General features: G+C 41.9%; 1 protein-coding gene and 1 non-coding gene across 3 annotated transcripts; one reads left to right on the top strand and one right to left on the bottom strand.

Moving 5' to 3' along the window:
- Positions 1-754: 754 nt before the first annotated feature.
- Positions 755-26,401, bottom strand: LOC115148596 (probable E3 ubiquitin-protein ligase DTX2). 2 transcript variants are annotated; one of them, XM_029690636.1, is made up of 9 exons: positions 25,571-26,401; positions 23,244-23,829; positions 15,517-15,575; positions 13,848-14,000; positions 12,248-12,315; positions 11,420-11,578; positions 4,558-4,719; positions 4,390-4,479; positions 755-2,114 (listed from the first exon to the last, which is right to left on the bottom strand). In XM_029690636.1, the coding sequence occupies exons 1-9, from the start codon at positions 25,881-25,883 to the stop codon at positions 1,848-1,850; spliced, it is 1,857 nt and encodes a 618-aa protein (XP_029546496.1). In that variant the 5' UTR covers positions 25,884-26,401; the 3' UTR covers positions 755-1,847. The 2 variants fall into 2 exon arrangements, with proteins under 2 accessions (XP_029546496.1, XP_029546497.1); XM_029690637.1 differs by lacking the exon at positions 13,848-14,000 and having other exon boundaries at positions 25,571-26,400.
- On the top strand, positions 3,173-3,245 carry trnaa-ugc (transfer RNA alanine (anticodon UGC)). The gene has a single exon. It is a non-coding gene; the product is annotated as a tRNA-Ala (tRNA).
- Positions 26,402-27,336: the final 935 nt, after the last annotated feature.

Raw genomic sequence — 27,336 nt, 5'->3', positions numbered from 1 at the left:
TCGTTGGCTGGCCCTCCCTTCATACTCGTCGCCAAACCCACTGGCTCTAGGTCATCTACAAGACCCTGCTGGGTAAAGTCCCCCCTTATCTCAGCTCGCTGGTCACTATAGCAGCACCCACCCGTAGCACCCACTCCAGCACGTATATCTCACTGGTCACCCCCAAAGCCAATTCCTCCTTTGGCCACCTCTCCTTCCAGTTCTCTGCTGCCAATGACTGGAACGAACTACAAAAATCTCTGAAACTGGAAACACTTATCTCCCTCTCTAGCTTTAAACACCATCTGTCAGAGCAGCTCAGATTACTGCACCTGTACATAGCCCATCTATAATTAGCCCAAACAACTACCTCTTCCCCTACTGTATTTATTTTGCTCCTTTGCACATTCATCCACTGCAAATCTACCATTCCAGTGTTTTACTTGCTATATTGTATTTACTTCGCCACCATGGCCTATTTATTGCCTTTACCTCCCATCTCACCTCATTTGCTCACATTGTATATAGACTTATATTCTACTGTATGTTTGTTTTACTCCATGTGTAACTCTGTTGTTGTATGTGTCAAACTGCTTTGCTTTATCTTGGCCAGGTCGCAGTTGTAAATGAGAACTTGTTCTCAACTTGCCTACCTGGTGAAAAAAAATAAAAAATAAAGCAATCACCCTGTCTGTGCTTTGGTAAAAAGCTGAGGGATGGGCCTGGAGAAACATAACCACTCTCAAAATTCATAGATGCAAGGACTGACCATCCATTATATACAAATGTATAGTTTTAAACATGTTGAGGCTATACAGATTTTGTTTAAATATACATTGTTTAAACATTGGAGTAGCAATCTTCTATTTTGGGTTCTGATGGGGTATGACAATTGAACTAAGCTCATGAGGCATTTATAAGTTATATTTTTCAAGAATCAATGGGTACATATCATTAATTTAAGTAAAACATGGATGTAGCAACTAAGGATTCCACATTTCAATTACAATGCATTAAGAACAAAAAATACAACTGAAACAAAGGCAAAGTGAGAAGTTTCTCTTACGGGTTATACTTCTAAAATAACTGGCATTTACAGGTAAATCTGTTCCTTTACTGTGCTTTCATTACAGCCAAAAATGAAAATGCCCAATAAAAAAGTTTTTCCTCCATTATAACACAATCAAACAAGTACTCACTTTGCTACCATTTTGTTATATGCCTGTGTATTTGGTAACTACATTGCTCAACAGATAAACAAAAATAAGTATTTGCATAATTTACTTAAAATATATTTTTAACTATCAACCAGATAACCTGGTAATTACCATGTGTTAATTAAATGCACTGTCAAAACTAAAAGTGCTACTGATGTTCTATATTCCCCGCGAGAGCTGGCACTTTCCATGGTGCATGTCAAAAGGGGTGCGACACATCAGTCTGTTCCAAAAGAAACCAACAATCCTTTTGTCAAAGGGCACTCAAATATATATATATATATATATATATATCTCCCTACAAAAGTATATCACTACAAAAGTATATCGGGATGTATACAGGGTGCCTTTTGAAAGACAGCCTAGGTGACTAAACCAAGAGCTGATGGAGCACTACTATGGCAAATAAAGTCCAAGTCAAACCCCACATTATCAGTATGTGCAGTATTCAGCACACTGCACTTAGACATACGCTTTGCATTGAATACTTAATAAAAACACATCCAGGTGGGAATGTGAATACTTGGTTTATCCCTTATGTTCTCTATGTTGAAGTTGCGACATTACGAGGAACGTGATTCACGGTCAGTTTCACAGTGGGATGCTCCCTAGCCATAACCAGATTTCAGTAACTGGATTCAAGGTCAGTTTTCACAGTCTAGAGTTTGACGCTCCTCCCTGGCTGGGGCCCTCCTGTCTGAGGAGGCAGTCGTCGGTCACCCCCTGGGAGGCCAGCTCGGACAGCACGTTGTCCAGGTAGTTGGGGTCCGGGTAGCCATGGCCCGACACGTTGGACATCATCTCCGTCTTGTGGTGGATCTCATTCCACACCACCGTATCGGGTTCGCCTGTGGTGCTGGACGTTCCCACCGTAAAAATGAGGCGCCGTGTCCAAGCCACCTTCAGCAGCTCCAGCACCTGACATGAAATTAGACATGAAATTAGAGATGACATGCCCCCATCACTGCCATAGACTTTTAGCTAGCGGTGGCCAAAGTTACTTGAAGTTTGTAGTGGGCAACTCCATACGAGATTGGCTCAAAGATATGATGTTCCTGAAATTAAATGCATTGAAATGCCCTTTGGGGTAAGGATGTTTGGCATACCTTTGAAGTCTACCCAAAATGATTATTGAGAAATAATTGATTGAAATGAAAAATGTGACATTTTGGCCTTACCCAGGCCTTCTTTAAAGACACTACAACGATGAGTGTGTAGGTGCTACAAAGACAGTCTTGGTGTCATTTGAAACCTTACCGTGTGCTCTGAAATATGATCCGTGTTTAGATTAATAACAACATTTTACATTCATTTCTGGATAATTTAAAAATAAACAAATACCTTGAAAGTACACTTTTTGACATATTATGAGAAAACTAGAAAATACTGTCCCACGTACATTGTGTAATTGGATAATCACCAACTATCCCCATAGATATCCAACAGCGACCTAACTGCCACGGTCGCACACTGGCTGGCAAAAGTGCTATGTACTGTACTTCAGAATCACCTTTAGAATTTGACTTGGTAAAATGGTGCTGCTAGCAAGACATATAGAAATGTAATATAGAGACAATAGAGGACTTTAAACAATGTAAATATTGTATATTATATACAAAATACAACATAGAACTATAAGAGTATGAGCTAATTTAGTGACTTTCACACCTCACTAACCATTTTACTCCCCCTAGCAGAGCAGGTTAGAATGTTTTGAAGTTATTTAGACGAGTAAGTGACTGTGGTACCGTTTTGCCATAGTTAACGTACAAACGCTTCCCACGTGCGAACACACACACACATCCAACCATGCCTCCAAGACCCAAATCTTGTGTTCTTAAATGAGGAAAACCCGAAGCAAAATCTGTCAGTTCGGCCCCCTTTAAAAGTAAACCCCCTTTTAAGTTTCTCCTGGCCCATTGAATGTTCCTCACCCTGAAAGTGCTGAATGTCCCTTTTAAGGTGGTCTGCACTGTCTCCCTGTGGCTCAGTTGGTAGAGCATGGTGTTTGCAACGCCAGGGTTGTGGGTTCGATTCCCACCGGGGGCCAGTACGGAGGAAAAACAAAATGTATGCATTCACTACTGTAAGTCGCTCTGGATAAGAGCGTCTGCTAAATGACAAATGTAGAGGTATGCCCATTTGATTTCGCGTCGACAGTGACAGGAAATCAGATATAGAAATGGATTTCTTTGGCAAGAACATTTGGATGAATTATCAATAAAACAATTACCTCACACTGTACAGTAAATAAGCATTTATTAAATATAGCCAACAGAGCAGCGGAGTTGGTCGCAATGAATGGTAAATTAAAATAGTAATGAGGAATTGGAACAAGATATTCAAGTGAGAGGTTTCACTATTTTGAATGGTACACCTGAATAATTAAATATTTTCTCTTTTCCCCCCCTGAAACTGCTCAGTCAGACTTCCTAGACTGGTTTTAGCACATACGAGGAATGTGAGTGTAACAGTTGTTCAAATATTTTGTGCATTTCATCAGGTTCGTATATTCATATAGCATGTCGAGTTATTATGCTTGCCCGAATCCTGGGGAATAGGGGAGCGGGTACTTACGTTTTGCCCTGCATGCTCAAATAATTTTGACGCAGAGAGGTAGGCACGCCTTTTCTGTCATCTTCAGAAATGTTACATGTAATAAGCACAAGACACTTTTGTTCATAAATAATGGTGTACATTTAGTGTTTACTCAAAGGGATGGTATTGTGAGTATTACTTTTAAGAATAACATTTTGAATTCAACATCTGGTTGTTAGCTAGCTAGTGTGTTGTATTTGTGAATGATGGCTAGCTCCTTGACGAATCACCGTCCTTTGTATTGTGTCTGTTGTAGAGAGAGGCAATGATTGGCAGAACATATGTGCTCGACAAATGTTTTTGTATTTTCTTTTGGATGCAGATGAAACTCATTACATTGAAAACAGCTTGATCACCGAAGTCCACGTCTTCTACCAACGGAGCTACAAAAGGACCACACACACACAGCGGAGCTACGGCGGTGCAGTACAGCACCGGTTACATGAGCAGAGCAGAGTCAAAGGTTGTGTTCATTAGGGAGCAAGCTGGAAAAAAACGGAGAACTGCTAATTTTCTGTTGCGTGCCCTTATGAGCACATCGAGGGTGTTGTCAACTGTTTGCAGTGTGTTGGTTCGTTGTAAGATAGCTGCTTACCTTTCTGCCCTTTTTGTTGTCTGGGAGGAAGCAGAAGCGAGGGAAGCCTCTAGAGGTGTACGACTGCCCGGGATTAGGGTGCTCTGGACCCTGGAGAGAGTGAGGAAGTGAGTGAGTGTGTCTCGTGGTGTCTATTGTGTGTGTCTTGTGTGTGTCTTGTGTGTGTACCTGTATCCCATGGGTGATGCTGTAAATTATCTGGATAGTTCCACAGTCGGGGTGGCCAGGGAGGGACTGGGAGATACTATAGATCTCCATCTTCCCCTTGGGCTGGGTCCCAGTCTTCTCCCCGTAGATTGTCTTGCATGAGGGGCACTGGAGGCTGCCATCCTGGAACAGAGAACAGACAGTCAACCACCTTAGAAGACACCCAACGGAGGCAGACTTTCTTTACAAAATACCAAAAGGATTTGTACAGTGCATTCGGAAAGTATTCAGACCCCTTGACTTTTTCCACATTTTGTTCCAGCCTTATTCTGAAATTGATTCAAATATTTTTCCTCAATCTACACACAATACCCCACAACAAAGCGAAAACAGGTTTTTAAAAATGGTAACAAATTTACTAAAAATAAAAAGCAGAAATGCCTTATTTACATAAGAATTCAGACCTTTTGCTATGAGACACAAAATTGAACATCCTTGAGATGTTTCTACAACCTGATGGGAGTCCACCTGTGGAAAATTCAATTGATTGGACATGATTTGGAAAGGCACACACACCTTTCTATATAAAAAGGTCCCACAGTTGTCAGTGCATGTCTGAGCAAAAACCAAGTCATGAGGTCGAAGGAATTGTCCGTAGACCTCCGAAACAGGATTGTGTCGAGACAAAAACATTTCTGCAGCATTGAAGGTCCCCAAGAACACGGTGGCCTCCATCATTCTTAAATGGAAGAAGTTTGGAACCACCAAGACTCTTCCAAGAGCTGTCCGCCTTGCCAAACTGAGCAACTGGGGGGGAAAAGGGCCTTGGCCAGGGAGGTGAACAAGAACCTGATGGTCACTCTGACAGATCTCCAGAGTTCCTCTGTGGAGATGGGAGTACCTTCCAGAAGAACAACCATCTCTGCAGTACCCAACCAATCAGGCCTTTATGGTAGAGTGGCAAGACGGAAGCCACTCCTCAGTAAAAAGGCACATGACAGCCTGCTGGAAGTGTGCCAAAAGGCACCTAAAGACTCTCAGACCATGAGAAACAAGATTCTCTGGTCTGATGAAACCAAGATTGAACTCTTTGGCCGGATTGCCAACCGTCACGTCTGGAGGAAACCTGGCACCATCCCTACGATGAAGCATGGGTGGCAGTATCATGCTGTGGGGATGTTTTTCAGTTGCAGGGACTGGGAGACTAGTCAGGATCAGGGGAAAGAGATCCTTGATGAAAACCTGCTCCAACCTGCTCTTCAGGACCTCAAACTGAGGCAAAGGTTCACCTTCCAACAAGACAACGACCCTAAGCACACAGCCAAGACAACGCAGAAGTAGCTTCGGGACAAGTCTCAATGTCCTTGAGTGGCCCTGCCAGAACCCAGAATTAAAACCGATCAAAATAATCTGGAGAGACCTGAAAATAGCAGTGCAGCGACGCTCCCATTAAACCTGAGACTCTGCAGAGAAGAAATTGGAGAAACTCTCCAAATACAAGTGTGCCAAGCTTGTAGCGTCATACCCAAGACAACTTGAGGCTGTAATCACTGCCAAAGGTGCGACAACAAAGTAAAGGTTAAAGGGTCTGAATACTCTAGGAAGTCTTGGTGGTTCCAAACGTCTTCCATTTAAGAATGATGGAGGCCACTGTGTTCTTGGGGACCTTCAACACTGCAGAAATGATTGGGTAACCTTCCCCAGATCTGTGCCCTAAAACAATCCTGTCTCAGGAGCTCTACAGGCAATTTCTCCAACCTCATGGCTTGGTTTTTGCTCTGACATGCACTGTCAACTGTGGGACCTTATATAGACAGGTGCGTGCCTTTCCAAATCATGTCCAATCAATTGAATTTACCACAGGTGGACTCCGATGAAGTTGTATAAACATCTCAAGAATGATCAACGGAAACAGGATGCACCGGAGCTCAATTTTGAATCTCAAAGCAAAGGGTCTGAATACTTATGTAAATAAGATACTCTTTTTTTCCTTTTCCATAAATTTGCAAACATTTTGAAAAACCAGTTTTTTCGCTTTGTCATTATGGCATATTGTGTGAAGATTGATGAGAATTTTTTTTGGAATCCATTTTAGAATAAGGCTGTAATGTGTCTCCCGGGTGGCGCAGTGGTAGAGGTGTTACTACAGACCCAGGTTCATTCCCGGGCTCTTCCACAACCAGCCGTGGCCGGGAGTCCCATGGGACGGCGCACAATTGGCCCAGCATCGTCCAGGTTAGGGGAGGGTTTGGCCGGGGCTCATCGTGCCCTAGCGATTCCTTGTGGCGGACCGGGTGCCTGCAGGCTCACCCCGGTCGCCAGTTGGAAAGCGTTTCCTCCGACACATTGGTGCGGCTGGCTTCCGCGTTAAGCTGGCGGGTGTTAAGGAGCATGGTTAGGGGTGTCATGGACACATGACTGTACCGTCGCCTTTCCCGAGCCCGTTGGGGACTTGCAGCGATGAGACAAGATGGAAATTGGGAAGAAAAAGCGGGTTAAAATAAAAAAATAAAGAATAAGGCTGTAACAAAACATGGAAAAAGTCAAGGGGTGTGAATACACTGTACAGTGTATGAATACTTTTTGAAGGCACCTTGACCTGTGCTACAGCCTGAATTCAAAATGGATTACATTTCTCACACACTAATCCATAATGACAAAGTGAAAACAAGTTTTTATTTCTTGAAAATGAAATACAGAAATATCTAATTTACATACAGTACCAGTCAAAAGTTGACATACCTACTCATTCCTGGGTTTTTCTATAAATTTACTATTTTCTACATTGTAGAATAATTGTGAAGACATCAAAACTATGAAACACATATGGAATCATGTAGTAAAAAGTGTTAAAACATCAAAATATTTGAGATTCTTCAAAGTAGCCACCCTTTGCCTTGATGACAGCTTTGTACACTCTTGGCATTCTCTCAACCAGCTGAGAGAATGAGGTAGTCACCTGGAATGCATTTCAATTAACAGGTGTGCCTTGTTAAAAATTAATTTGTGGAATTTCTTTCCTTCTTAATGCATTTGAGCCAATCAGTAATGTTGTGACAAGGCAGGGGTGGTATACAGAAGATACCAAATAGGGTTAACAGACCAAGTACATATTATGGCAAGAACAGCTCATAAGCCCTCTGCTGCAGAGGATACATTTATTAGAGAGTTACCAACCTCAGAAATTGCAGCCCAAATAAGTTCAAACCAACAAACAGCTCAACATCAACTGTTCAGAGGAGATTGCGTGAATCAGGCCTTCATGGTGCAGTGCCTTTGTGAGACGCAGAGTAGGTGAGCGGATGATCTTTGCATTTGTCGTTCCCACCATGAAGCATGGAGGTGGTGGTGTGATGGTGCTTTGCTGGTGACACTGTCTGATGCACAGCATTCTGCAGCCATCCCATCTGGTTTGCGCTTAGTGGGACTACCGGGGCTGCAGGTAGCCTAGTGGTTAGAGCGTTGGGCCAGTAACCAAAAGGTTGCTGGATCGAATCCCCGAGCTGAAAAAGTACAAATCTGACGTTCTACGCCTGAACAAGGCAGTTAACCCACTGTTCCCCGGTAGGCCGTCATTGTAAATAAGAATGTGTTCTTAACTGACTTGCCTAATTAAAATAATTTGTTTTTCAACAGGATAATGACCCAAAACACACCTCCAGGCTATGTAAGGGCTATTTGACGAAGAAGGAGCAAGATGGAGTGCTGCATCAGTTGACCTGGCCTCTACAATCACCCAAACTCAACCCAATTGAGATGTGGGATGAGTTGGACCGCAGTGTGAAGGAAAAGCAGCCAACAAGTGCTTAGCATATGTGAGAACTCCTTCATGACTGTGGGAAAAGCATTCCAGGTGAAGCTGGTTGAGAGAATGCCTAGAGTGTGCAAAGCTGTCATCAAGACAAAGGGTGGCTACTTTGAAGAATCTAAAACACACTTTTTTGGTTACTACATGATTCCATATGTGTTATTTCATAGTTGAGATGTCTTCACTATTATTCTACAATGTAGAAAATAGTTAAAATAAAGAAAACCCCTTGAATGAGTAGGTGTGTCCAAACCTTTTACTGGTACTGTATATGGAGTGGTACTCAATAATGTGTTGCAAACATAAAACTTAATATTCAGGACAAAAAGTTAATTGCTTTGCCAACTTTTTTGCTTTACTTTACTTGTTGCAAACAGGAATACATTTTTTAAAATATATATATATTATATATAAAATATAATATATATATTTATTTTTTTTAAGAGAAAAAAGAAATCATGCGATTTTTTATTTTTTTTTCTGTACAGGCTTCCTTCTCACTGTCATTTAGGTTAGTATTGTGGAGTACTACAATGTTGATCCATCCTCAGTTGTTTTCTCCTATCACAGCCATTTAACTCTGTAACTGTTTTAAAGTCACCATTGGCCTCATGGTGAAATCTCTGAGCGGTTTTCTTCCTCTTCAGCAACTGAGTTAGGAAGGACACCTGTATCTTAGGATGGTGTATCAATACACCCAGTCACTACAGAGTGTAATAAATAATTTCACCATTCTCAAAGGGATATTCAATGTCTGCTTTATTTTATTTTTACCAATAGGTGCCCTTCGCAATTCATTGGAAAACCTCCCTGGTCTTTGTGGTCGAATCTGTGTTTGAAATTCACTGCTCAACTGAGTGACCTTACAGATAATTTAATGTGTGGAATACAGAGGTGAGGTAATCATGTTAAATACTGTTATTGCACACTGAGTGAGACCATGCAACTTATTATGCGAGTTAAGCAAATTTTTACTCCTGAACTTATTTAGGCTTGCAATAACAAAGGGGTTGAATACTTAAACTCAAAACTACGGCTGTTACGATGACCGTATTACCTCCACACCGGCAGTCACGGGTCATGATGGCAGTCAAATTCCACGGGACCGTTTAGTCACGGTAATTAAGCTTCTCCAAGCTCCGATGCTGCTGATGGTCATTAGTAGTCTACCAAACTTGCTAACTGCCTGGTACTCAGCACTACATTGTCCCTCTAATCACTCTGACATCAATGCAAACGTAATCGAACCCTTCATGAGAGCCCATGAGCTCATGTTGTGCAACATTTCTATAGGCTATGCAACTGCGTGAGAAAACAGACAGATGGCCTCTATTAAAAATTGAGGATCTCAGCTTTCTACAGGCTAGCGAAAGTAGGACATGTATTTTTTTCAGCTGCCCGTTTCGAGACAGGTGCATGATAATGGTCCATTCTAAATCAAATTTCACACAGATTATTTAGTATATGTAAAGACTAGATTAAATTAAGAATAGTATGCTGGTTGACAATATCAGCCTATCACTTGTGAATGATTCAAGAAACAGAGAATGCTTCTTTTTTTTTTGCGACTTTAAAATCAGTCACACACACCTCATGTAGCCTAGCCCATAGGCCTATATGTTTGTATCACAACTAAAAAGTGGCCAATTAACTTCTTAAAATGAAGCACATTAATACGCTTTACAACAGGTGTAGAGACATAAGAGTCAACTTTTGTACTATGGGGGATAGTAGATTGACAGGCTAGTGCTTTTGCTGTTTGTTAGGCCTACTCATCTTGTTGGCTGACGAAAAGTAAATGTGGACAGTTCTTCCAATATCTTAAATATGCACTTTGGAATTGGATAAGGACGCACACAGTTGCGTCCCCAATGTGTCGGTCTTCGGGATACCTGTGAGAAAGACCCAATCATGTGATGGAGAGCCATGTGAGTGAGGTGCTTCAGCACGCAGCGGGGAGAAGGGAATTATAATTATTATATTCAGCCCAAGGACACAACGGCAACAAAAGGCATGGATTTATTTAGGGGGCATTACGGCCACAAAAAGGGGGGGCAGCCGGGAAATTTGAGGCATTGTCAAGTGCTTGTCAAATTGTGAATGAGAGACTGACAATGTACAGCCTGCGCAAAAAACAAAGCAGAGCTCATGCCTTTCATGCGACTTTTTTCAAATCATTGGAGTCGCATCATGGAGCCTTAGAATGTATCCAAAATCAAAACATATAGCCCAACATTTGTATCAACACAGAATAGTCACATGTGCGCACTCAAATCTATTTTATTCAGCTATGTTCAATTGTATTCTTCAAACTATAAAATAATGGCACGGAATTCTAAGCAAATCTTGTAGGCTAAATTAACTAGTGTAGCCCATAGCCTGATCAGGGCCTAACATATGGACAACTCAGAGTATGCTATTCTATACTTTTGAAATAGACTACATCTTCATATCATGTTTCTTTAGACCTGTCTAAAATACATAACAGATTTACTGTGATGGTGTAGGCTATATTACATGGATTTATATCTACATTTTTTTTTAAATGTAGATGTTCCTATGGTCTACATCAGTGGCTTGTAGGCTATGCGTGGAAGCCAGGAGATGCTACGTGTTTAATTAACAGTCATTTACCGTGAGACCGGCAGTTATTTGCTTGACAATCACCAGCCGTCAAAATTTAATGACCGCCACAGCCCTTCAAGACGTTTTAGCTTTTCATTTTTAATTAATATCAACATTTCAAAAAATAGAATTCCGCTATGATATTATGGGGTATTGTGTGTAGGCCAATGACCAAAATATTCTAAATTTAATCAATTTTCAATTCAGGCTGTAACAACAAAATGTGGAAAAAGTCAAGGGGTGTGAATACTTTCTGAAGGCACTGTAATATGACATGTTGTGGGTAACACTTAACTTTAAGCCTGCAGGTATAACGCTTCATTACTTGTTATAAGCATGTGCAAGCCATTAAGGCTTATAATATGTTAATGCCTCTATGTAGGACAATATGTGGGCTGGTGTCTTCCAGGCAACCAACTGAATTACATTTAGGATATCTATGGCACCCACCTTGGTACCATTGTTGTACATGGCCAGCATGCAGAGCATGTGCAGGGAGTGTCCACACTTGAACTTGCCCACGGCGCCAGGCTGGATGGACTGGGCTCCCTCAGACGCGACGTCATAATCCGACGGACAAGACAGCCGGTCCATACAGATGATGCAGTCCTAAAACCACAGGGAGAATGTTATAATAAAATTACACGAGAACAATTATTGCAGGATCTCTATATTATATTGCAAGTCTATAAATTGAGGTTGGCATAACTTGGGGATACAGATGGGTATTGTATACAAAACAGCAGTTGGTTTGCTCATACTGCTTTAGAAATAGGCCACGCCTGTGTTCATTTTAGAGAAATATTGCTTTCAACATGCATACTGCAAATTCTTTGCAAAATAACAAATTTCTTTCTTCAATACAAATAAAATGAGTGGCTCTGTATAATTTTTTTTTTTTTAAATCACATCTTCACATGAATGTATAATTTTTACAAAAATGGTTTAAGTCAGAGACTACATGCAAACAAAAGCAGGTGTAATTCATTTAATGTTTACAATGAGTTCCAGTGTACCAGAACGAGGAAACAAGACTGATTCTCCTGCAAGAGCCGTACTTCAGTGAATGCTGCGTAAAAAGACAGCCCCAGGGAGAAGTTCCCCCTAGGTACAGATCTAGGATAAGATTCCCTTCCCCCAATCCTAACCTTAACCATTAGTGGGGAAAATGCTAAACTGACCCAAGATCAGCGTCTAGGGGCAACTTCACCCTATACCAAAAAAACTAATAAATAAGATGCGAGGGAGGAGGAGGGAGATTGACATTGACATGCGTACCTCGTCTTGAGCAGAGGCCACTTCCTCCATGTAGCGGTGAATGACATCCTCTGGTTTCTGGGCCGGGACTGAGAGGACAGTGGACACAATGAACAGAGTTGGGGAGAAGCCAACCACACACAGGACACAGGTGGTATTATAATGACAGAAATTGTATAGACTTTTTTTTTATCCATGGATTTCAGTGGTTGAAACAACAGTGGTTGCCTAGTTGTTTTGCAGTTTGTGAACAAATTATGTTCACAGAAATAATAGCCTAGATTTTAGAGCCTAAAGTTTATCCGAAAACATTTTTTAACTGACACTTCACTTTTCGCTGTATTTTATATTTCTGCCTTCTGAAAGCCTAAAGCAAAAATTCCCAACTCATTCTGCAGAAGTAGCCTACACACTTCGCTGCAGCTCAGACTTTAGGCAGGCTTCGTTGGCAAATCTGTACCATGCAAGAGCACTGCTCAAAAATGTAAAATGAGTTTGAGGCACACAGTATTAATGTTTGACAGTTATGGCTGTCATTGACACTAATCCACTAATGTGCCAAAAGCACCCTCTTGCTCTTCCTTCTTTCTTAGTAAGTCAGGGTCTGCATCACAAATGCCACCCTATTCCCTACATAGTGCACTGCTTTTGACCAGAGACTTGTGGGCCCTGGTCAAAAGTAGTGCACTATATAGGGAATGTGGTGCCATTTGGGATCCTTCTTCAGAGTTAGATTTGTGAATGTCAGTCCGCTCTGCCATCTTCATATAACACCTTTGTAAATAAAAAGCATTATATGAAGATAAGCTGGATCCAAAAAGCAGGAACACGATTAGTTCTGAAGGAAACACACCAACGTTTGTTAGCTAATGAATACGGTGTCGACTGCCAAGCAACATCACAACACTGATTTGTGGATATGAATGAGAGAGAGTCACGGAAGGGCAAATGATTCGTACAGAGACAAGTGGGCGATGGAATGCGATAAAAGAGCGAGCACATGTAAGAGAAATAAAAGGAAGCTATACAAGCCTGCAGAAATCAATCAAAACACACTGCCCGAGATGCCTTTCAGGTTACATTTTGAAATGCATATATAATATAAAATACACACACAACTTAATGATAAATGGTTCCTTACACGATAGTAGTATATCAGCCAGGGGAAATGTAATCCATGGAACAGGTTTATTTAAAAAGCCACTACTAACTTGAGCTAACTTTAGCCACCACTAGTGAAAAATCAATGGAAGTGATAGGGGCAACCATGCATATATTTTGGGCCAAATCACCTTTAAGTCAAACCAAATCAATGAGTTGATTTCAGTTGCCCCCATCACTCCCATTGATTGTAAGTCTTTTGTAGTGACTATTGAGATCCTAAAACTGAGTGAGAATAGGAATTCCTAGCTTGGATATCTCCAATGTTTCACCAGGCAGGCATATTAGTTTCCTACCACAAAAACACAAGGAATAAAAAAAAAAGATTTGAACATGTATTACAACTTGTTTGGGATGATTCAAGATGACAACACAATGGAAAGCATTGGATGTGATAAGGCACAGAGCTGGATGCAGGCCCATAATGGGGGGGTAGGAGGGGGGTGGGTGGCGTAGCTACCTGTCCTGTGCTGCCTCTTTTCCCTCCTAACCGAGCTGCGACTTTTGGAGCCCGCGGGCCTGCTGCTGCTGCTGGGGGGAGGAGGAGCGGAAGAGGGGGCACTCATGAAGCGCACGCCGAGTCCCACTGCTGACATCAAAATGGAGGCCATGCCTGGAGTGGGTGGCCAGGGGAGGACCGGTGGAGACATGCAGAGGGGGTGGGGGTCAGGGGGGGGGGGGGGTTGGAAGGGGATCGGGACCAAAGGGATGCGACATGGTGGATAAAGCAGTGACTGACTGGTGGGAAAAGAGGGCGTGTATTGGGAAGTTTGGGAAGCTTCCAGACCAATTCTGCTTGGTCTAAATAGAGAACATCGGATTCAGGAATAAGAAGTAATTTGGATTCAATGTTTGTACAGTAAAGAAAATGTGTTTGACTAACATTCCGCAGTAATAAATGTGGGCTGATGTGATAAATGCACCGATTTCCTCTTTAAAGCCATATTGTAAGGTTCTGCCTCGATTCTGGACAGCATTTAGCCTAGTGGTTAAGAGCATTGGACCAGTAACTGAATGGTTGCTGATTTGAATCCCTGAACCAACTAGGTGAAAAAAAAATCTGTTATTCATTAAGGGTACGTTGTAAAAAGAGGAATACCAGCACACAAAAAAATATTTACAAATGTGACAAAAGAAAATCTTTAAAAAATGCACTCTACATTGGCTCTCTACAAAACATTTTAGCTAAAGCCCAACTGGACCAAAAGTGTTCTTCACAGATCAGAGCTTGTTATGACTTATGACCAGTCACATGCAAAGGAAGCTGAATTTCTGTTGGTCACACATACATATATATCCTCAGTCTCAACGGGAATTAGATATTTTTTGCGTAAAAAGATAAACTACTAGTTAGGACATTGCGAAATAACCATATAACAAATAAAATAAACGGTTTGGATAAAACGACAACACCCTAAGTGTAACGAAAATAATCTAACGAGAAAGAAAAAAGTGAACTATTGCTTTAACTATCCCTTTTCATTAAGACCACAAACCCCTGAGACTACCCTGGAAAATAAACGACATCATGGGCTGGGCAACTGACAAGAACCAAGCATGGTTGGAGCACAACAGGGCCTGGTCTGCTAAATGACTTAAATGTAAATGGTCTGTGGAGATTGTGCACAGTGATAAACTGAGGTGCTAGGCTAGTTGTCTAGAGAGACAATGGCTTTCACACCATAGACAGTGACAGGCCATTGCCATGAAATCACACAGGAGTTCTCTGTATCACTGCTATAATGACTGGTCAACAAAAGCTATGCCTCTAAAATCTGTCAGGTCTATCAAATAAGCTTACTAAAGCACACAATTGCTGAACAGTGCTGTCAAATGTGTAGCCCATTTCTGGTGTATCAGCCATCTTTGTTAAGACATTAGCTTGCCATAGGCTACACATTTGGCTGAAACATCGATTTTTAGAACTTGAGTGAAAACGTAACACATTTTCACCCTCTTACTTTCAAACTGAGACGTAAACGCATGGAGCAGACAGTTCTGCCATCATCAACAGGAAAAACAATGCTTTACCGAAACCGCTAGAATTCACATGGATGGGGACTGTAAGAATACAGGTAGTACCACCATGGGGGACGTGAAAATTGGATGAATTATTGGGACCTGTTTACCTGCCAGGGCTGAGCTCACACTGGTGGATCCATTCAGTTGCACAGGAATGGCGGGGATACTGTGGCAGAGGAAACAGGAAAACAGACATTAACGAAGCATTGTGGAGGCCAAAAGGCACACACGAATCCGTACACACCATTACATAAGCAATCAAGTGAAAAACTGATGTGGTGGTTCTCAAAGAAAATGTGCTCTTGACACCGCAGAATCCATCCACGATATCATCTATATTGAATAGTTCTGCAGCCTGTCACTGCAGGTTAACAAGTATATCAATAACAATACTAAAAGGTTACGATTTGAATTTCAACATTCTAAACTAAAAAGCTAGGAAATCCACAGAAGATAAATGGCCTTCCTCTGATTAATGATGGATGGGGAGCTAGCGTGGCCTTGCTAAAACATGCCTGCCTGTGTTCAGAGTTGAACCTGCCCCCATGAGGAGGATAACAATGGACCCCCAAAAATCTGTCTTTCCTGCTCCACGTCAGACAAAGGCCAGGGGGACTGCGGTGCACTGTGCGGGTATTTCCTCCTGGTTTCCAAATCTGTCATGTTGTTCCATTGAGGCCTGTGTTTAGTGGTGCCCAAGAGAGAGCAGAGCAAAAGCAGAAACAAGTCCTGCTGCAAGTATTCCAGAACACATGCAGAGAGGGCCTACCGCAGTTACGCATATCTAGTGTAGCGATACCTAAAGTGTATATATGTATACAGCACCAGTCAAAAGTTTGGACACACTCATTCCTGGATTTTTCTTTCTTTTTCTACATTGTAGAACAATAGTGTAGACATAAAAACTATGAAATAACACATATGGAATCATGTAGTAACCAAAAAAGTGTGGGTATCAAATTAACTAGCCGTGATGGCTGAGCTATGTACTCAGAATATTGCAAAATGTGCTTTCGCCGAAAAGCTATTTTAAAATCTGACATAGCGTTTGCATCTATAATTCTTAAAATAATTGTTATGTATTTTGTCAACGTTTATCATGAGTAATTTAGTAAATTCACCGGAAATTTTCGGTGGGTATGCTAGTTCTGAACATCACATGCTAATGTTAAAAGCTGTTTTTTGATATAAATATGAACTTGATTGAACAAAACAAGCATGTATTGTATAGCATAATGTCCTAGGAGTGTCATCTGATGAAGATCCTCAAAGGTTAGTGCTGCATTTAGCTGTGGTTTTGGTGACATATATGCTTGCTTTGAAAATGGCTGTGTGATTATTTTTGGCAGGGTACTCTCCTGACATAATCTAATGTTTTGCTTTCGCTGTAAAGCCTTTTTGAAAATCGGACAACGTGGTTGGATTAACGAGAGTCTTATCTTTCAAATGGTGTAAAATAGTCATATGTTTGAGAAATTGAAGTTACAGCATTTGAGGTATTTGTATTTCGCGCCACGCGATTCCACTGGCTGTTGAATAGGGTGGGACGCAAACTTCCCACTGGCCCAGAGAAGTTAACTGACTTGCCTAATTAAATGAAATAAAAAAAATGAAATAAAAAAATTCATTCTTAATGCGTTTGAGCCAAACAGTTGTGTTGTGACAAGGTAGGGGTGGTATACAGAAGATAGCCCTATTTGGTAAAATACCAAGTCCATATTATGGCAAGAACAGCTCAAATAAGCAAAGAGAAACGACAGTCCATCATTACTTGAAGACATGAAGGTCAGTCAATCCGGAAAATGTCAAGAACTTTGAAAGTTCCTGCAAGTGCAGTTGCAAAAACCATCCAAGCGCTATGATGAAACTGGCTCTCATGAGGACCGCCACAGGAAAGGAAGACCATGAGTTACCTCTGCTTCAGAGGATACGTTCATTAGAGAGTTACCAGCCTCAGAAATTGCAGCCCAAATAAATGCTTCAGAGTTCAAGTAACAGACATCTCAACATCAACTGTTCAGAGGAGACGGCGTGAATCAGGCCTTCATGGTCGATTTTTTTTACATTAATTTAACTAGGCAAGTCAGTTAAGAACAAATTCTTATTTTACAATGACGGAATACCCCAACCAAACCCTCCTCTAACCCGGACGACGCTTGGCCAATTGTGCGCAGCCCTATGGGACTCTCGATCACGGCCGGTTGTGATACAGCCCGGGATCGAACCAGGTTATGTGGTGATGCCTCTAGCACTGAGAGGCATTGCCTTAGACCGCTGCGCCACTAAGGAGCACAACATATATGTGAACTCCTTCAAGACTGTTTGGAGAATGCCAAGAGTGTGCAAAGCTGTTATCAAGGCAATGGGTGGCTCTTTTAAAGATTCTAAAATATATTGATTTTTTAACACTTTCTTGCATCCTACATGTTTCCCTGTGTTATTTCTTTGTTTTCATTTCATTTTATTCTACAAAGTAGACAATAGTAAAAATAAAGAAACTTGTGTGGTACTGTATATACAACTGAAGTCGGAAGTTTACATACACTTAGGTTGGAGTCATTAAAACTCATTTTTCAACCACTCCACACATTTCTTGATAACAAACTATAGTTTTGGCAAGTCGGTTAGGACATCTACTTTGTGAATGACACAAGTACTTTTTCCAACAATTGTTTACAGACAGATTATTTCACTGTCACAATTCCAGTGGGTCAGATGTTTACATACACTAAATTGACTGTGCCTTCAAACAGCTTGGAAAATTCCAGAAAATGATGTCATGGCTTTAGAAGCTTCTGATAGGCTAATTGACATTTCAGTCAATTGGAGGTGTACCTGTGGATGTATTTCAAGGCCTACCTTCAAACTCAGTGCTTCTTTGCTTGACATCATGGGGAAATCAAACAAAATCAGCCAAGACATCAGAAGAAAAAAAATGGTACACCTCCACAACTCTGGTTCATCCTTGGGAGCAATTTTCAAACGCCTGAAGGTACCATGTTTATCTGTATAAACAATAGTACGCAAGTATAAACACCATGGGACCACGCAGCCGTCATAACACTCAGGAAGGAGACGCATTCTGTCTCCTAGATATGAACGTACTTTGGTGCGAAAAGTGCAAATCAATCCCAGAGCAGCAGCAAAGGACCTTGTGAAGATGCTGGAGGAAACAGGTACAAAAGTATCTACAGTAAAGTGTAGGTATCCACAGTAAAACAAGTCCTATATCGACATAACCTGAAAGGCCGCTCAGCAAGGAAGAAGCCTCTGCTCCAAAACCGCCAGACTACAGTTTGCAACTGCACATGGGGAAAAAGATTGTACTTTTTGGAGAAATGTCCTCTGGTCTGATGAAACAAAAATAGAACTGTTTGGCCGTAATGACCATCGTTATGTTTGGAGGAAAAAGGGGGAGGCTTGCAAGTCGAAGAACACCATCCCAACCGTGAAGCACGGGGGTGGCAGCGTCATGTTGTGGGGGTGAAGCACGGTTGTTGTGGGGGTGTAGCATCATGTTGTGGGGGTGCTTTGCTGCAGGAGGGACTGGTGCACTTCAAAATAGATGGCATCATGAGGGAGGAGAATTATATGGATATATTGAAGCAACATCAAGACATCAGTCAGGAAGTTAAAGCTTGGTCACAAATGGGTCTTCCAAATGGACAATGACCCCGAGCATACTTCCAAAGTTGTGGCAAAATGGCCTAAGGACAACAAAGTCAAGGTATTGGAGTGGTCATCACAAAGCCCTGACCTCAGTCCTATAGAAAATGTTTGGGCAGAACTGAAAAAGTGTGCAAGGAGGCCTACAAACCTGACTCAGTTACACCAGCTCTGTCAGGAGGAATGGGCCAAAATTCACCCAACTTATTGTGGGAAGCTTGTGGAAGGCTACCTGAAATGTTTGACCCAAGTTGAACAATTTAAAGGCAATGCTACAAAAACTAATTGAGTGCATGTCAAGTTCTGACCCACTGGGAATGTGATGAAAGGAATAAAAGCTGATATAAATAATTCTCTCCACTATTATTCTGACATTTCACATACTTAAAATAAAGTGGTGTTGCTAACTGACCTAAGACATTTTTACTAGGATTAAATGTCAGGAATTGTGAAAAACTGAGTTTAAATGTATTTGGCTAAGGTGTATGTAAACTTCCGACTTCAACTGTAATATATATATTTGTAATACTTTAGGTAGCGTTAGTTACCGGTGGTCGTTTGTACCTGCTCCAAAACGCCAGTATTTTTCATCCTATAAAACTTTTGTTCGGCATCTTTTTAAATAGTGAACTAACATGTTTTCAGCACTTTTATTTTCCTGACTGATCAAAACTCATTTTCTCATCTCTTTGCAGCAGATATATAGTGAGCAATATTTGGAGCATCAAATAGCAATATATATAGAACCCTGAGAATTGCAATACAAGCCTATGTGTTGCGATAATATCGTATTGTGAGGTCCTTGGCAATTCCCAGCCCTAATCAGATACAGTGCCTTTGGAAAGTATTGTGACCCCTTGACCTTTTCCACATTTTGTTAAGTTACAGCCTTATTCTAAAATGGATTAAATTGTTTTTTCACCCCCTCATCAATATACACACACACAATACCCCATAATGACAAAGCAAAAACAAGTTTAGAAATGTATCAAAAATAAAAACTGATATCATATTTACATAAGTATTCAGACCCTTTACTCAGTACTTTGTAGAAGCACCTTTGGCAGCGATTACGGCCTCGAGTCTTCTTGGGTATGACGCTACAAGCTTGGCACACATATATTTGGGGAATTTCTCCCATTCTTCTCTGCAAATCCTCTCAAGCTCTGTCAGGCTGGATGGGGAGCGTCGATGCGCAGCTATTTTCAGGTCTCTCCAGAGATGTTCGATTGGGTTCAAGTCCGGCTTCTGGCTGGGCCACTCAAGGACATTCAGAGACTTGTCCCAAAGCCACTTCTACGTTGTCTTGGCTGTGTGCTTAGGGTCGTTGTCCTGTTGGAAGGTACATCGTTGCCCCAGTTTGAGGTCCTGAGCGCTCTGTAGCAGGTTTTCATCTTTTCCTTGATCTTGACTAGTCTGCCAGTCTCTGCCTGTGAAAAACATCCCCACAGCATGTTGCTGCCAACACCATACTTCACCTTTGGGATGGTTCCAGGTTTCCTCCAGACATGATGCTTGGCATTCAGGCCAGAGGTAAAACTAAGTTTTATCAGACCATCAAATCGTGTTTCTCATGGTCAGAGTCTTTAGGTGCCTTTTGGCAAACGCCAAGTGGGCTGTCATGTGCCTTTTACTCTGGAGCGCTGTCAGAGAGAGCATTGGGTTCGTCACCTCTCTGACCAAGGCCCTTCTTCCTCGATTGCTCAGTTTGTCCAAGCGGCTAATTCTAGGAAGCGTCTTGGTGGTTCCAAACTTCTTCCATTTAAGAATGGAGGCCACTATGTTCTTTGGGACCTTCAATGCTGCATACATCTGTGCCTCGACACAATCCTGTCTCGTAGCTCAACAAACAATTCCTTCGACCTCATGGCTTGGTTTTTGCTCTGACATGCACTGTCAACTGTGGGACCTTATACACAGGTGTGTGTAGTTCCAAATCATGTCCAATCAATTGAATATACCACAATAACAATATAAAAACATTTAGATTCATTTTCGATAAGGTCGAAATAGAATAATTAGGTACAGCAGTCCATTTCACCTCTGACGCAGCAGGAACGTGCAGAGATGTGACAATATGCACGTGGAGAGGTATACGCCCACAAAAAACACTTAGCACCTCAAGTGATGGATTAGCCACTATTAACCACGAAAAATGAGTGATGTAGGCAAAAACAGTGATAGTTGTAAGCTGCTCCTTCTCCATGGCTAAGAAATTATTGATAAAAAGGGTTAAACTGTTTCAGTAATTTGGAAGTGGTTTGGCTTTTTGAAGTCCGACAAAGAGCAGAGCAATGTTCGGTGCAAATTGTGCCGTAGACAGGTGGCTACGAAGTCTGGTAATACGACAAACCTTTTTCAACATCTGAAGCAAAATCACTCTTTGGAGCATGCAGGAAGTTTGAGTTTGCGCCACGGTATTGATGAATGCCCCTCAACCACCAGCCAATCTAGGGATGTTTGCCCGAAGCAATCAACACTGACAGTGTTTATGCCCTACAAGCAAACATCGAAAAGACAAAGACATCACAAATGCTAGTATGCATTGCTAAGGACATGCTACCAATTAGCACAGTCAAAAAGGAATGTTTCAAGAGGCTTATGAATTTAATTGACCCCAGGTACGTGCTCCCTGGCCGCAAACATGGAACAACTTTCCTTAAAGTATAATTTTATGTGTAGCTCACGTCATTTTTATTTTATGGAACCTTTAACTAGGCAAGTCAGTTAAGAACAACTTCTTATTTACAATGATGGCCTATCGGGGAACAGTGGTTTAACTGCCTTGTTCAGGGGTAGAACGAGAGATTTTTACCTTGTCAGCTCGGGGATTCGATCTAGCAACCTTCGGTTACTGGCCCAACGCTCTAACCACTAGGCTACCTGCATAGTAGTTTGTTAAGGCATTAGGCATTCTTGAGTCTGAAGCAGATATGCACCTTTTAAACATTATTTGAGTAATATCGTCATAATTATCGTTATCGAATGAAATAATATATAGATATCGTGATAATTGATTTGCCATATCTCCCAGCCCTAGGTGGACTCCAACCAAATTGTAGAAACATCTCAAGGATGCACAATGGAAACAGGATGAGTTCAATGTCGAGTCTCATAGCAAAGGGTCTGAATACTTATGTAAATAAGGTATGTTTTTTTTTTTGTGGCAAAAATGTAAAAAAAAACTTCTTTTTAGATTAAGGCTATAACATAAATTGTGAAAAAAGGGGTCTGTATACTTTCTGAATGCACTGTACTTTGTGTGCTTTCTCTCCAAGTTGATAAGTATCTGGAGTAATGTGAATGTTTATGTTCAACATTGCTTAATGCTGCCACTTTTCACTCAAGTTATTTTAAGAATATTTGGCAGGCGCTGTGTGGCATCAAGTCTGCTTCAAAACATTCAGAAATAGTGCCACTAAGGTTTTATTGAAAACAAAAATGCTATATAACCGTCACAAGGATGACATACTAGTATGTCATCCGCGTGCTTTGTTCGTCACATGGTGTGACACAGCCTAGGCCTACTACAACCAGGGACCACATGGTGACACAACAATGGGAGGAAGTGTGTGTGACACGCAACAGTTGATGTAATGTAACCCTTTAAACATCAGCGGGCGTATTGACCAAGCAGAGCTTTGGGTCACAAATCTTGTTTCCTATCCTGCGTAACACCACTTCCTCTTTAGTGGAGGTCAACAAAAGAGCTTATCCTGGTGTTTTCGACCAGTGTTTGTGAATCTTTCAGATTCAGCACTCTATGACATACTGTAGTTTAACCCCAAAACATAACGATATGTCACTCAGCTCACTCGATATGTCACTCAGCTCACTCAGCTCAAGATGAAATTATAGATCATAGAAATAAATTGGTTCAAAACAACAATTTGGTCTAAGGCTGCGTTTACACAGACAGTCCAATTCTGATCTTTTGCCACTAATTGGTCTTTTTAATTTGCCAATAATTGGGAAAAAGATCAGAATTGGGCTGCCTGTGTAAACTCTGCCTAAATGTCAATCAGACCCTCTATCAGTAGGCTATGCCTTACTCAACTCAAAGACTATTAGTCTAAATGGATAAGCTCCTAAATGAGTCGACAATTACTTTTCAAACAATGCCAACAAAGCCGGTTGAAAAGGCCAATAGATGGACCTGAGGACCCACCTTAAGCCATTGGCACTGGTGGAGAAGGCCAGTTGAGCTCCAGGGAGTTGACTAGCGGAGGGTGCCAGTGGCCAGGGGCCTCCCCACGCCATACCCCCCACAGAAAGAGGCCTCCTGGGGTAGGGTGAGTACACTGAGGTGGGGTGAGCTCCAGTCGCCCTGCTAGGGACCTGGAGGCTAGGCCGGCTAAGCTGCCCCGACGAGAAGGAGTGGCGCGAGCGGCTGGTCATGGGGCCAGTGCTGCTGTGGCTCAGACACTGCTGGCAGGAGCAGGCCGGGCCCGAGTGGATGACGGATGCACCAGATGCCAGTGGGTAGGGGAGGTTACCCTGCCGTCGTACCTGCCGCCGGTAGCCCGTGGCCTTGTTGACCTGGGCCAGCGCCGTGAAGTCCACTATGTAGTTATAGCCGTGTGAGACAATGTCCGCCGTGGCCTGCCGTGCCTGGTAGCTGTGTTCTAGTAGGATAGAAGTGCGAGTCTCGTATGGAGTCCATCCTCCTTCGTCATTCACCCACTCCCAATATACTCCGCTAGCCAAGCCTGAGGACTGGGCAAACAATTGACGGCGTACAGACCGCGTTTTCCCTAGAGAGAAAAGAACAACACTGATTTAATAATGTACTCATGAGGCAAAAGTGCTTTGCACAGAAAATTATGCAATAGACATCAGTGAACGCCAAACTATTTATTAATTATAGTCTTAGTCTAGTAGTAGTGTGGTTCATGATGTCAACTAAGTACACTGAACATCCATTAACATCTGAGCAACGGAGCATCTACACCCCCACTTTTTTAACCAGAAAATGATCATGAGCCATTGGGTAATTTGACATTTTCAATGATTCATGTTTTGATCTAGTCTGCATTAAAATGGATTGTCCATTTTATATACAATATATATGTATACACAAAAGTATGTGGACACCCCTTCAAATATGTGGACTCTGCTATTTTAGCCACACCCGTTGTTGACAGGTGTATAAAATTGAGCACACAGTCATGCAATCTCCATAGACAAACATTGGCAGTAGAATGGCCTTACTGAAGAGCTCAGTGACTTTCAACGTGGCACCGTCATAGGACGCCACCTTTCCAACAAGTCAGTTCGTCAAATTTCTGCCCTACTAGAGCTGCCCCGGTCAACTGTAAATGCTTTGATTAAGAAGTGGAAACGTCTAGGAGCAACAATAGCTCAGCTGCAGAATAGGACCGCCGAGTGCTGAAGCGCATAAAATTAATCTGTCCTTGGTTGCAACACTCAGTACAGAGTTCCAAACGGTCCCTGGAAGCAACGTCAGCAAAATAACTGTTCGTCAGGAGCTTCATGAAATGGGTTTCCATGGCCTAACACAAGCCTAAGATCACCATGAGCAATGCCAAGTGTTGAGTGATGGAGTGAGGAATCACGCTTCATCATCAGGCAGTCCAACAGACAAATCTGGGTTTGGCAGATAACAGGACAATGCTACCTGCCCCAATGCATTGTGCCAACTGTAAAGTTTGGTGGAGGAGGAATAATGGTCTGGGGCTGTTTTTATTGGGTCAGGCTAGGCCCCTTCATTCCAGTGAAGGGAAATCTTAATGTTACAACATACAATGACATTGTAGGTGATTCTGTGCTTCCAACTTTGTGGCAAGAGTTTGGGGAAGGCCCTTTCCTGTTTCAGCATGACAATACCTCCGTGCACAAAGCAAGGTCCATACAGAAATGGTTTGTTGAGATAAGTGTGGAAGCCCTGACCTCAACCCCATCGAACACCTTTGGGATGAATTGATACTGACATCAGTGCCCGACCTCACTAATGCTCGTGGCTGAAAGGATGCAAGTCCCCGCAATGATCCAACATCTAGCGGAAAGCCTTCGCAGAAGCACAAGCATTTCACTACACTCACAATAACATCTGCTCAAATTTGATTTGAGGAGTGGAGGCTGTTATAGCAGCAAAGGCGGACCAAATGCATATTAATGCACTTGATTTTGGAACTAGGTGTTCGTTGAGTAACTTAAATGTCCACAGTTTTGGTCATGTAGTGCATATCCCTGGCTGATATAATCTCTGTGACATTGCAGTTAGTTAGCCAGCTAACTAGTTGGCCAAAGAAAACGTTGCCATCGCTGGGAAATAGACAAGCAGCTGACTCTTCGCTATTGCTGTTATCAAGCTAAGCAATGCGATTATGTTTGGTTTATGGTAGCTAACACATGATCACAACAACAGCTAGCTATCTTGCGCTGCGCTAGCTAGAGCATAAACTAAAGCCCGAAGGCTTCCGTTGAGTTGTAATATAAAGCTTACATAGTAGTTCAGTGGCTTAATTTCCTTACCTGTATCTTGGCGGAACTGCTTCAAGCTTGGTATGTCTATAAGATAAGGCGACAAACTGGGATCTGATTGTCCGAGCCAGATACTGGTGGAGCCAGGACTCCCACCTCTGTGTCCCCGCGGAGAAGAGAAACATTGTTCTATGTAGCCGCTCACCTGGCCGCTGTATGGCCGCCAGACGCCAAGATCATCCTGCCATTCCCATACAACGACCATAGGCTGTGATTGTCCAGGTGCTCCCGAGGTCGGGGTCGAGACAGAAGGTCCATTTCTAGACACATTTCTCCCCACACAGGAGCTAGAGGCAGTGGCCATATCTTGCAGCTACTAGCCAGTGCCAGCTAATGTTACGTCAAATCCAGTAAATGAAACGATAGTTAAAGGAATAAAGCGGAAGCTGGTAAACTAACGTTAGCTAGGTTTAGGAAGACAGATGGACAAACTACAGGACACCTTGCCAGCTAACGTTATCCCATCAATAAAATGTAACGTTAGCTAGCAAACCAAATAATTTACGTTTACACTATTAGTCCGCTAACGGTTAGCTAGCAAATTGGCTAACGTTACGCTAGCAAAGCACATTGAGTTTACAAGATGGAAAGCTAGCTAGCCAGCTAGCTTGGATTCTTAAAATGCCTCATTTTTACAATACGACTGATTCCAGGTCAGGCGGTAAACGTTCAAGCAAATTTATAAAACAAACATTTTGGCGAAGCAATGAATCCTTCGATTCGGAAATGATTGTATGTATCTATGCTAATCATACATTGCATACCAAACTGGCTAGCCACCAATCTGTCTGAACCACAGAAATAGAATGAATAGAATGGCCTTCCCCATTCAACCCAATAATAGATACACACAACGAGGCATAGCTTTACATGACCACGCCCCCGATTAAGGTATTGTATTGTACTCCCATTACTGTAATTAGCCTAATTTAGGCGTTATCCTAAGTGAACTACTGACACTTTTTTTGTCGTTTCAATAAACATTTTCAGCTGCCACAAATGATTTGCATGATCGTTATTCAGCCACTAATTTGTTACCCGACCTTCTAACGCTGACAGTAAAGCCGTTGCGTTTATTTCTATCTTTTTCGCCTGTTAGCTGGCTGGCTATCAAGATACATTAATCTAGATCTAATTCGCTAGTCTTAGATATGTTGTGTAACTACTTCCATGTTTTTGCTTGCCTTGGAAAGGTCGAGGTATTTAGAAAAGTTTAATGTTGGCTTGCCTATATATTATGTGCTTTCAACTTGCCAGAGACCGTCAAGTTGGGGAGACAACCCTACCAAATGGCCCAAAGTAGCCTATGGCGATAACTACACCTACTTGGTGGAATCTGCAGGTTTGCATAAATATCCAAATGCAGAGGAAAATTATTGCTGTTATTTTGACCGATACAGCTCACTAGTCCTTACTACAAGCTAACGAGCAAGCTTTGTTCAATACACATAGCTAGTTCGATACAAACAAGTGATGAAGTGGTTCGAACACATAATAAATGTGTCGAGTAACCGGAGCCCACAGCTTTCCATCGTCATCGTGGCATAATAGCCTAATCTGGTCCTTTGGCAGTTGATATAATTTAATTTAGTGGTCTTTTCTCCTACTATTGTTCAAACAAAGCGGTATGTAACAGCTTTTCGGGATCTTAAAAGCAGGGTTGGTTATCTATACTGAACAAAAATATAACACAACATGTAAAGTGTTGGTTTCATGAGCTGAAATAATGATCCCATACATTTTACATATACACAAAA

The sequence above is a fragment of the Salmo trutta genome, chromosome 15, assembly GCF_901001165.1.
Source record: "Salmo trutta chromosome 15, fSalTru1.1, whole genome shotgun sequence".
In the NCBI taxonomy this organism is placed as follows: domain Eukaryota; kingdom Metazoa; phylum Chordata; class Actinopteri; order Salmoniformes; family Salmonidae; genus Salmo; species Salmo trutta.
The sequence above is the reverse complement of the archived record's forward strand: the minus strand, read 5'-3'. Positions and strand labels throughout refer to the sequence as shown.